This window comes from Haemaphysalis longicornis, unplaced genomic scaffold, assembly GCF_048455015.1.
Source record: "Haemaphysalis longicornis isolate Haplotype H1 unplaced genomic scaffold, Haemaphysalis longicornis Haplotype H1 scaffold_3, whole genome shotgun sequence".
NCBI lineage: Eukaryota > Metazoa > Arthropoda > Arachnida > Ixodida > Ixodidae > Haemaphysalis > Haemaphysalis longicornis.
This window is the reverse complement of record NW_027526335.1, coordinates 109,096,462-109,108,791: the sequence shown is the minus strand read 5'-3', so window position 1 is coordinate 109,108,791 and position 12,330 is coordinate 109,096,462. Positions and strand designations below refer to the sequence as shown.

General features: G+C 46.2%; 1 protein-coding gene across 1 annotated transcript in view; it reads right to left on the bottom strand.

The window, feature by feature from the left end:
- LOC144175010 (MAM and LDL-receptor class A domain-containing protein 1-like) overlaps positions 1-12,330 on the bottom strand; it is a 197,355-nt gene that overhangs the window by 130,397 nt on the left and 54,628 nt on the right. Inside the window, exon 20 of the mRNA XM_077704017.1 lies at positions 6,096-6,260. Coding sequence (XP_077560143.1) covers positions 6,096-6,260 — 165 coding nt within the window. The remainder of the gene's footprint in view (positions 1-6,095; positions 6,261-12,330) is intronic.

The following is a 12,330-nucleotide window of genomic DNA, read 5'->3' as shown; positions in this document are numbered from 1 at the left end:
TAACGAAACGGTGACAGCCAGTCAGGATTGTGCAGTTATTCAGAGTATATGATAGGAACTAAATTTTGTATCTGTGCAACCCTTGACGTCGGGCTGGTAAAGGGTACTGGCGATTTGTAATTGCGTGATAAAGCTAGTTCGAACCCCGGCTAGTGTGAATACGGACATGTTAAAATGCCCAGTGTTGCCCTCTAGCTTCACTGCTAATTATCCATGAGATTGTAAGTGTATTTTACTGTGATTGGGATCAGCCTAATCTGTAAGGACGAGATACATGTGTTTGCATTGTTAAGTTGGTTCTTTCTTGCTTAATTAGAACAGAAACATCACAATTAACAGAGCGAGCCCCAACTCTTCACGAAATGTAAATCAAAACAAAATTACGACACCTTATATGGCACATAGGTTCGGTTAATAACGAATGCAAACATTTCAGCGCACCAAGTCTAGATCAAATAGAATTTTTTGCTCGGTTTCTCACAGGCTCTTTTTGGTTGTGTTTTTGCATGCGTGAGAGTCAAAATAAAAAAATGCTTTCTGTGAAAATATTTCTGTACCCTTTGATTCGACAGAGTCTGTAAGTGCGTATACATGGATGCGACAGTAGCGTATCGCATTTAATTTGTCGTATTACCATACCTCATTGCATCCCATGTAAGCAGGAGAATTCGCTTGGGAGACGCGGCGCATCCGATGTGCTAAACTAGTGTATTTCGAGAACGCAAATCCGACTTTACGAACGAATGTAGTGGCAGTCGCATCGCACTTCTCGGGTCAGCGCGGGTGTTGGGAACTTTAGGCTTACCATCGTGGGGGATATTTGATCACCGCTGTCTGTACAACTGCGGATGACAACCTTTACCACAACTTTTCACCAAAACATCATCCACCTTCTCGTATGTGGAACAGCATTTTCGCGATAATTGCGGTTTTGGCGATCGGTGACCACGACATTTGCTGTGGCCTCTTTTTCTGTGCAGGTAGCGCCATCTTTCGGCCGCTCGCTGCACCGCGTGCTGGTGTGCCGGGTAGGAACGTCGAATCTCCGCGGCCGGTCAGCATAGACCACAGAGCAAGATTATTGAGGAGACGCAACAGTGCTTGCTCCGGCGGCGCGATAAAGTCACGGGGCCGGGCATGGCACCGACGCGCCCTCTGTCACGAGAAAATGCGCGCGGCGCGCTTTCCGAAAAGGCTCGCGGGTTCAAGGAAACGACGCCGACGAATGATTGATTGATTGTGGGGTTTAACGCGCCGACGCAACGCAGGCGATGAGGCGCGCCGTAGTGGAGGGCTCCGGAATAATTTTGACCACCTGGGGAGCCGACGAATTCCTCATATCACTGGACTTTCTTTGGAGTCGGTTTGCGGCGGAGGAAATCTTCGGATTTCAAACGTCGTTGTCTTCAGACGAAGGGGCTTTGATTTCTTTTCAGAACGCGAAACTTGCAATAAAAAAACGCGGTTGAGTAGCTAGGCATGACGAGTTCCAGTGAATGATGGTTCTTATCCTCAATGCCAGTGATTCATATTAAGACTGTCCTAACTTCTCCGCCCTGCCTGTCCAACATGAAAAGCACGCGCAAATTTGAGAAGCCCACGAAAGAGGCGAGAGTGAAACACTCGTGGCAGCTCGTGGCGAGAAGCGGCCTCTGAGGGCGTCGTCTGCTCCGGGATTCCTTCTAGTGCTTCGTTTCAAGCGGGGTACGGCTTGTAACTAGGGCAGTATTTATAATAACTGCTGCTAAAACATCCACAACTTCTACTTATTTATTTTACAGAAAGAAATCTCACAACTTTTACAAAATATTTTATGATATTATGATTTATGTGCGTCGTGGCCGTAGAAGAACGTGTGAACTATGGCAACGCCCTCGACGTACCATCTGTTGTGCTGCTCCGCAAACTGCATTTCCTCCTCGCCAGACAGTGTCATTAACGCGCCGCTCGCCCGTGCTGTTCCCGCCCAGCGGATTCTCCTCCTCTCCGAAGCATATGCTATGCATCGCGGCAGATATCTGATCACCGCTTTTAAAATCAGCGCCGATAACAATCCCTAGTACAATTTTTCACCACACTACATCTTCGTTCTCGCATGGGGAACTTTTTCGCGATCAGATTGACTTGGGAGAGTGGCGACAAGCTGTTGCGACCGTGGTCTGCGCAGGTTCGAGCCGCTTTGCGGGCTGTGAGGGCAAGCGTGGTCGGCATGTGCGTGGACTGTTTCCGAGGGCAGTAAACCGCTTCACGATTTCCAGATGTATCCATTTATTGCGAACGACGCGTGGAATTACCCCAACAATCGTTTTACTTGATCGGGTGTATCGGGGAACGAACCGCAGGTTTCGCTTCAGCCGTGACAGACGCCAAAACGAACACAGGCAACTTGCAGGCTACCGGAAACTGGTAATGCCCGAAATGCGACCCCTGAACTCCCAGATATGACGCAGGGCGGCGCTGGTCTCAAATTCGCATGCATGTAAACGCAAACGTATCGCATTTACCCGATTCAAAGAACCAATGCGATACGCTACTGTCGCATTCATGTAAACGCACTTTCTATAGCTGACAGAATTCGTACCCCTCCATCAAAGTACGCCTAGAACCCGTTGGCTGGCTTCTAAACATGAGCACAGCTGTACGTGAAATTTAATTGCGGATTTTGTTTATAAAAATACAAGCAGTGACATTCAAGGCATTGGCGCAACCTAACCAAACAGCTTTTCTCGTAGGTTATGAGACGTGCCTCATGATGTTATAAATATTGTTGGCGACAGTGGGAGTTAACATTTATAGTAGGCAGTGAAGCAGTAGATGTTACGCAACTTCCGGAGACCATAGGCCATGTTTCGACCACTCCGAGCCCGTTTACGCGAATTTATTCAGTACAAAATCAATTCGAAAACTCTGCCCTCCTCTCTGCACCCTCGCCAGTTTCATGTGGCGTTTTCGAGTGACGTCAGGAGGAGATGAGCTGGCAATTGGCTGCGCTACTGCACGGCTCGCCGACCTTCCAACAGAGTCAATCAGCCAAGCGTTTAGTCCGCCGACGGGTCGCCGCAATTCGCTCGCTCAGTTGAAACTAAGGCACAACACGTTTGTGAAAGGAAGAATGTGCCTCTCTTTACTTTGTTAGTTTGTTCACTGTATCAAGCTCCGAGTCCGGGTCGCTCCACACAAGCGCTGCACTTCGCTGACTGGTACGAAGCGCTACGCTTCGCTGACTGGTACGCTAGTAGGAAAATCTAAGGCTACTTGAAGGCAGGAGAAGAGTAAGCGAAGTCAATATAGATATTAATGAAATAAAATCAACTGAAACTTTTACCGTACAGTGCAAAACTAGGGATCAGGAACCACTTTTTTGCGCTGGGTGAACAAGCACAGTGACTACACTCCGGCGAACGCTTTTCCGTTTAAGAAACGCAATTGCTAGACGTGAGATATTGTGGAAATTGGGGGGCGCTTACTGCAGGAGCGCTGTACAACAAATAGTCACCTAAAGTACTTGAAATGCTAGAACTAAACAAACATGTAAACTGGTTGTACATTATATACCCTATATATCCAGCCTCGACAGCGTGGGCTCGTGGCCGAGTGGTCTGAAGCGCTAGCCCTTTTGTTTTGCTAGCCGCAAGTTCGAATCCCCGAGGGTACAGGCTTTTTTTTTTGTAAATTCATTTTTTCGTTTTCGGCCGATGTTTTTCAGACTGAGTTTACCATTTTCGGGCGGTAAACTTCACTTCTCCACGAGCGAGTTCGCAGAACGCGCGCAGACTGACACTGACGCGCTCGCGAGTTCTCGTTGGCGTGCTGTTTCCACAACCGTCGACTACTTGCGGGTGCGTGGGCACAGGCCAGATTCAGCAGACCCTTGTCATGATGTGAACACGCTTTTTACGATACAGGAACGAGTGAGGCAAGCTCCGAATATGCGTGAAAAGCGCATGGCATTTGAGCGTCAGCGGTGACCCGTAGGGCGTTCATTCACTGCGTAGGTCTCGGCTAGTGATTGCTACGATTCCAAGCCATCCTGGGAGGCTTATCTTAGGCATTTTACAGCAGACAACATGGCAGAAGCGCGGTACGACGATTACTGAGATATCGAGAATGCCCATCGAACGATGCCGTCGGAGGTCAAGCATGTTGTTTTACAGAACGGAAACCGAAACTTGTTTGAATGCTAACCTTGGACATCGTCCAATCAAGGTGCATCTCGTCCTGTCGTCACAGCCTTTAGTTGGTGCGGCCATCACAGACCGTGCATGGTAGTTTTTCTTTTTTCGAGCTTTATAAAATAATTGCGAATTATCAACCGGAAAAACGATGAAAAGTGTGGTAATTTGAGCCAGTCTGCGCAGTGCAAGCAAAACCGGGAGCTTGACAAACTCACTTCAGTGTCCCTTTGAGTTCGCCGCTGTCAGAGACTAAAAACCTGCGCAAGGACCAACTTCTACGCTACCAGCATTCTTGGTAAATCACAAGATATTCGCCCGCAATATTACCACGGCAGTTCAGAGGATGTTTAGGAGTCCAACACGGGTATTTCTCGGTGATTGCTTGATTATTCCGGAAGTGCCACTCTTATGAGGGGTGTTGAGGTGTTCACAAAAGGTATTCAGTGTTCGCAGAGAGAAGCCGACCTATCATACGCCCTCGACTCCGAAAAGACGATTGCGCCCGTCCAAAGTGTAGGAGGATAGATACGTGGTCAAGCAATCGGCTTGAGGAAGACGACGATAACATTAGCGATAATAATATTTTGGCAGAATGAGGTAATCGTCGAGCGTGTAACACATGAAGCCTGTACTTGTTTTACCTCCTGGCCAACCTTCATCTTCGTTGAAGATGACGACACCAACGATCATTACTCTTTGGACTACCACCGGTACCTGGCAAGAAGAAAACAGTGGCCGTAATTGTGCCGCTGAAAAAGTGGACGCATATCTGCTCACTTAACTGCAAATGTCGTCACAAGAAGATAGTCTCCTTGCGTCTCTGCCACCTTAACGCCTCTCTTATCTCCCCCGCCCGCCTTCCATGGTGGAGGTTTGCTAAAGCCGATTCAACTGTACGGCGTTACACTGCTCGGGCCATCTACTGGAACCTTTTGTTACTGCTGAACTTGGAGCACTGCCACGAAGTCCAGGCTTCGGGCGCTCTCCTAGAATGTTCGAATCGAGATATTTTTTAATCGCGTATTTTTAATTGGTTTAGGAAATATCAAGCGGAAAATTATGTTCAATTAAAAGAATACTGCGAGTACCACTTGTGCAAGGATGTTCTGCCTCAAATGTGCCGAATGTTTTCGTTTTGCTGAAAATGTTGACCAGCAATAAAAACTTTCTCTAGATTCAGCTGTTCAAAAGCGTTTTGGCTACGTAAACTTCTTCTTAGAGAATTGCTTATTTTTGAGCCACATGGCTGAATCGAGTCAGAGATTGAAGTCTACGGGTTTGAGCAGACCAAGAAACACTACCGTCTTTAAAACGTCCCGAGAACTTTCCGTTGAAGCAGCCGCCAACGGCAACAACGTTCATCATTTTCTGCGTGCCGACAAACCAAGCAAGTGTATCAGCTAGTGAGCTCACTCGGGTCCCCCAACACCCACAGCTCAAACTCTTGCACTGTAATAATTTTACATCGCAGTCTCCGTCTGACGAGAAATGAATCGGAATTGACGTGAGGGTGCAGCGCGGCACGTGCTTTCGCGTAACACAAATGTTTCCTGGTACTCTTACTTCCCATAACCGCATAGGCTAAAATAAGGCCCATCATTTAGTGAGGAGTTCTATACAAGAATGAGTGTGATGTCGTTCTATTCAGCCCGACATAAAATTTTCGATTGTATAGCCACGGTTGCTCTACCTGTGATTTATCGGCTGCTGAGGGCATATAAGCAATCGTAACAAACTATTTTTATGTTTTGCTCTACATACTCACAATATTACAAATATGTAAAATACATGTAAATTTATTTGACCAGAACACAGGCAAAAAACTACGGCGTCAGACTGCACAACTTTTTCTCACTCTTCTAGTCATTGGAGGACTGCATGGAGGAATGATATAAAATGAAATGTCGCTTTCCAACTCACCCGCTCCAAATCTAAAATAGTGGATGACCAATTTCGTCTGGTTATCAGAGACGTCGAAGAATGGGCTGATTAGGTTGACAGTTTTCACAAGTTGAGCTGCAGCTTGTTTCACTTCATCCGCTGCTCCAGTTGTCAGGTCAAGGTAGGCGAAGGTAGATGAATCCCCTGCGTGATGACGAGTTATCTTGTTACCTTATCGTTGTATGCCGGTGGTTACATTCGTTCATGTATTACCGGACTGATTGGTCTTGTTTCACCCATTTGTTCCTGAGAGGCTATTATAAAAATCTTCTCACTAAAATTCCCTTCGTTACGAGAAAACCTGGCTCGAACAAAGGAAAGTTGCAGGGCAGCAATCCTAATCAAAACAGGAGTGATCAAACGCACATTGTGCGACAGAGTTGCGTTCTACCTTACTAAACTGCCTTAAACATTGCGGAGGGTGCAGTATGCTGTCAAAGTGGCTGTTGCAAACACAGCACAGCTCTTCTTCTCCCCGAAAAATAATGGTCTCGCTGCCCGTTCAGCCTGACTATCTGAAATAACGTGTGCTTAACGTTTGCAGGTCCTTGTATATGTATTCGTGTGTAATGGCAGGAAAAATGACACGACCATGGCTGAGGGTGAAATGATATAGACGTTTTAGAGCACGGCGTGCTGGGCGGGGCCACGTTGGCCGACTGATCATGAAAAATCGCACGTAAATGTCGTCTCAGCGCTGTTTTGATTAGCGTCCTCCTTCGCCTAGTTTCCTGTTCACGTGTTTCCCCCGACATAAACGTTGTCCGATGACTTTAGGTTTTTTTTCTTTCGAGGCACGACAGAATTCTGGAGGTATTAATAATTGTTAAAGCTTGTTCTGGAAGGTTTCCTTTCCAGTTAACATACGCGAGAATGGTTGGTTATGGACGTCCAATTTTATGACTTCGGAGGGCATTGATACACAATGACCCGTTTTAAATCCTTTCAAAAATTCAGTGTTCCCTTCGTCGTCCCCCCCTTCCACCCCCCCCCCCCAAAAAAAAAGAAAAATAAAGTGGGGAACAATAGCTGCTCTAGCAAGGCTATGGCAGGTTCAAAGCCAATATAAAATAAATGAAGGGGGCTAGAAGCCAAATTTAAAAAAAAAAACGAGCCAAGTTTGCAGGGTAAAAGAAACTACTTTCCGCGTTTCATATGATCGAAAAGAAGGTACACAGAGCGTAAGAAGAGAGTCGGCAATCAAGGATGTGATTGCAAGTAAATGAAGAAAAAGCGGTAGCAAAATGCCATAGTAGTGAAGTGCACTAGAAATATATGCTTAAAAGCGTGGAAAAAAGGAAAGAACCGGACAAAGAGCAGAGGAAAAAACAAATACAGAAAGTACTTCACTTATAAAAGTTCGCCACAAATGACCGTCTAGAAGTTGCTGTTTTAAAATTAAAGTCCACTTGGGGTATTTCCGTCCACGAGAATACCTAACTGCAAGGTGCTGCTCGAACACCGCACACATTACGTACACCATTTACAAAATACAAAAACAAGCCCCGCCGAGGCACTCTAAAGTCGATAAACAGAAAGTCACTACGTCCAGCGCGAACAATGCAGCTATCCTTGCCAAGCACTGTCACATAGTACACAGAATACAAAAAAATAAAAATGACACCACGCTGAAGAAAGGCATGAATCGTCCAACGGAACAGGACTCGAGAGGGAACACGCGTGTTTCCTGTAATGTTCACTCAAAACACAACTTGAGGAAGCCAGGAAAAAAAAACACGCGCACTGGCGAACCGCATAGATACCAAGTGGCATGTTGGGCAGCAAGGCTGCACGGGATTATAGGTAAGAAAGCCCTACATGGGTGTGGATGCTGTATGTTTCTCCTTGTCCGCTCCATGTTTCGGCGTGTGACGAAAAAGGTGCGCAGCGCTCAGCGTTAATTGCCAGCTGACGCGGTCAGTATATGCCTGCAATGCGTTATCAAATGTTGCCGGTTCGGTGTGCGCTAACTTGCGGCTGCGTACACACAGGTGCTAAAACTGGAGTATAGCGCATGCAGTGGATGGAAAAATCGCTCATTATGGCATTACGGGAAGCACGCTCCTGCGCAAATTGCGAGTGATCTTTAGCGCGTACAGTTTTTAAACGCTCAAATCAAGTGAGCAAGCTGTTTCGGCACACAAAATATTTCCCCCATGAGCCAATAATGCTGTAGACGGGAATTTTTTTCGGTATTATGTATTACGAAATCGACTTGGTAATATATGATACGTGACAATTTTCGGTCTTCCTTCAGTTATTATTTTTAATGATGTTTCTATGTCGTATTTCTCCTGAGATTTGCTAAAGCAAGTTTTAGTTATTCCTGGATTAACGACTTAACTGCGATAACTATGCATGCATGCCGCCGATTGGAACCCTACGTAGAATTAAATTACTCGGAGCCAAAGGGCGAACTTTTCTTTTGTGGTAGCTTTTCAGTTGTAGAGCTGCGTCAGTCTACACTGAAAATGTAACGCATAAACCGATTCGACGGTAACAAAACTTGTGCAATGAAATGTATCGACCAAAATATCACAGGCAATGGTGTCTTCGAGGGTGGCTTTCGCAAGGTGAGTGATGCTTCATGAGGGTTCTACCAGAAAACAGGTTGTGAGGCACAGTTGTAATAAAAAATGCAATGGTTTTTTCGGTGCTTTTTCACACCTCACCTGATTTGTAATTAACACGACATACCTAGTCAATGGAGGTAATCGAAACTGTTAGGAGTGAACAATCGAGCTACTCTTAATAATTTCGGCGCGCCAGGGCATTCGCATGTTTCCGTACATTGGATCGCTTCCGCGAACGTTCTATTGCCTGTAGCGGTGACCTACATGAGCTGCAACCCCATCGACAGGGTCAAAGTATGGCTTGTCTGATATTTTACGAACGGTGGACTTCTCAGCAGAACATAGCAGTAAACGGCGGAAACCGCAACTCACGTGCGCTAAAGGCCTGTATGGTGGCCACGGCAGTAGCTCCATCTGGTCCCCGTAAACGGAACCCACGTAGGGTGCGCGATCAACATAGTTCCATATTCGCCGAAGGAATAAAAAAAAAACGGTATAACCCACTGCCCACTTCGTCATCACCTTGTGACGTAAGCACCTTCGAGAGCGACCTTCTCAGTCGAGGATAGTAGTCACTAAGAACTAGTCGGGCTTGTTGATTCATGTCAACTGTTTACAGCTCAGACACACGAAGTACGAAGAAGCGCCTGTGGTATAACTTTCTTCTTTGTCCTTCATGTGTATGCGCTGTAAACATTTGAGGATAGTAGCTGGATGATTTGGGGTGAGAACTGAGGGTAACATCAAATACCCAGTAAAAACGTCCTTTCTGCAGCTGATGAGCTGTTGTATCTCGGGAACACTGGCCGTGGAATGCATGCGCCCTCTGATGAAACGAAGCGAAGCCAAATGCGCTTAGAGGCGTGCCGGGAACTGGCTAAGGGAACGCCGTCGGCGTCTGGTCGGTTCATTCCTGGTGATGTCTGTCTGTCTCGGTGTTTAATCGACACGGGATATGGGGCTGGAAAATGGTCACGTCCACTTCTCAGCGGGGCTGGTGCCGGTCAGCCATATACAAGGGTCTTGCAGCGATCCCTTCGGAAGCCTAGACGGGGTGCAGCCAGACGTCCAGGTTGGGGATGATTCCACACATTCCACCAAATGTTACGTGGCAGCAGGACAAATGCGACAAATCATAACTGAGGGTGAAATGAGCTATTTACGTTACGTCGGCCTTCACGGGCAACTTTCGCGCAGGCTGCGGGATCAAGATGGTTTCGGTTTTTGTCGAAGGAGCGGGCCAAACTCTATAAGTCAATGCTACCTTCGCCATCTTGTGACGTATAGGTCTATGTATCGTTGCTGGAAAGGGCTACTTGATTGTTGTTTTGGCAGAATAAACGATGCAGGCTGCATAACTGGCAAATCTCCCCGTGAGCAGCCCGGACGACAAAGAGAGAGAGAGAGAGAGAGAGAGAGAGAGAGAGAGAGAGAGAGAGAGAGAGAGAGAGGGAGAGGGAGAGGGAGGGAGGGGGGGAGGGAGATATGCAAAGCGCGTTATGACAGACTTGGGGCTCGCACTCTATCCTCCAGGGACTATTGTCAGACAGACCAGGTAAGAAACGCCGCTTCACCCCTCCATAACCTGATCATCCCTGTAATAGCACGCGTATGTATGTATGTATGTATGTATGTATGTATGTATGTATGTATGTATGTATGTATGTATGTATGTATGTATGTATGTATGTATGTATGTATGTATGTATGCATGTATGTATGTATGCATGTACAGACGCCGTCATAAGTAGTTGGAACACGGGTTTGTGAATAACACCAAATATTTGTCTTAGTCGTACTAGCTTTATGACAGCTATTGCCCGTTTACTGGAAACTAGTTCTATTAGGAAGACCCGTTTTACACGCACAACGATGCAGGCAGGCAGTTTCCGGTAGAAGAAATTCCTGGAAATTTACGAATCCGTGTTTTTATTACTTTTGACGGCACCACCTGTATGTATGTGTGCATGTATGCATGCATGCACGCATGCAGGCGTGTATGTATGTATGTATGTATGTATGTATGTATGTATGTATGTATGTATGTATGTATGTATGTATGTATGTATGTATGTATGTATGTATGTATGCATGCATGCATGCATGTATGTATGTATGTATGTATGTATGTATGTATGTATGTATGTAATGAACGTATGTAATGTATGCAATGCAAGCTAAGTGTACTCTTATGGGTATGGATGTGGTTGGTGCATTACTCCGCAACGCTGAATTCATCGATATAATTAGAATGGGACGAAATAGCGCGAACACAGGGCGGGGAGCAGAGGTGGCACAATTACAGTAGCCGACCGTATTTTCGGACTCCGGATATTCGTACTTGCTGGATATTTCGGACGTTTCAGAAGAACCGCCAGTTGTCCCATAAAGTATTGACTCACGCGTTTTTCGGAAGGCTCTTTTATTCCGACTATTTTCCGTTCCCCCCAGGTCCGAGAACGGCTACTGTACTGCGATGAGTGTGTGTCACTTGAGCCAATGCCGCCTGTACACCATGGCCTGTGAGGTCAGTCACTTTAAAATGCAGCAATATGGATGGCTGAGGCATGTTCGTTAGCGTGCACCACACCATGGAAAAGCGGCTGAGCTAGGCGTCCTAGGGACACCTAGGCGTCCTAGCGCCACCCTTCGGAGGATGGAGAAACCCTGTGAATGGTTTCTTATAGTTTCCGTAGAACGGCACTGCCCAGCAGATAATACCAGATAAGGAAGACGCCGTAAGGTTACCGAATGGGAAAGGGCAATCTAGACCAAGAGGGACGTTGCGATATTGCCATTATCGGCTGGGGCGACGTGCAATGCTACAGAATCGGCGTTGTTTGAGTCCACGTCCTGTCTTTGCAGATGTTTCCTCAACTTCAGTATTACACCAACCATCTCGCTTTAAATATACATTGAAAAAATTTCATCCTTAAACGGACGGACAACCGATTGTTGTCGCGTATATGTTCTCTAGCTGATATGACAACCATCGTTTTATATAGCCCGGTTACCACAAGCAATTTCTAAACAAATTGGCGGAAATAATTTTAATTTGGCAGCAAACTTCCTGAAATCGGAAGGGTGGCGGTTCGTAGTGTGGAAACTTGACACTACAATATGGGTCGCTGTCACGTGACCTGCAAACCTATCAGATACTGTAACTGCTGAAACGTTTATTTGCGCATTGAAAACTTTTTAACACAAGTATTTGTACAAGATTAAATTGTATATGTATTTCTAAACATCATTTTTATATTTTAAAGACACGCCGCCCACCGTCGCTGGGTGGTTCTCAGTGTGGCTAACTGAGCCTCCATGCCCAGAATCAATGGCAGCGTTCACTAAACAGACCCAGTGAACTTAGCTTTGACGATTCTGCATGAGTCAGGGGTGTTTGTTCTTCCAAAATATTTGATTTCAGTTTCCAAATACCCCAACGCAGCTTAAAAAAAACGTCGCTCACGGGGAGAGTCGAACCTCCCACCTCCGCAACGTGAAGCCAGATTCTGCCTATCGTCTATCCCAACAGATGGCGCAGTCGTTCAAAATAGACCGTTGCATAAAAAACACATAAAGGAACAGGAAAGCCTGCGATTCAAACTTCTTTAGCTGGGGACAAGTTTCTTAATATCGTTTAT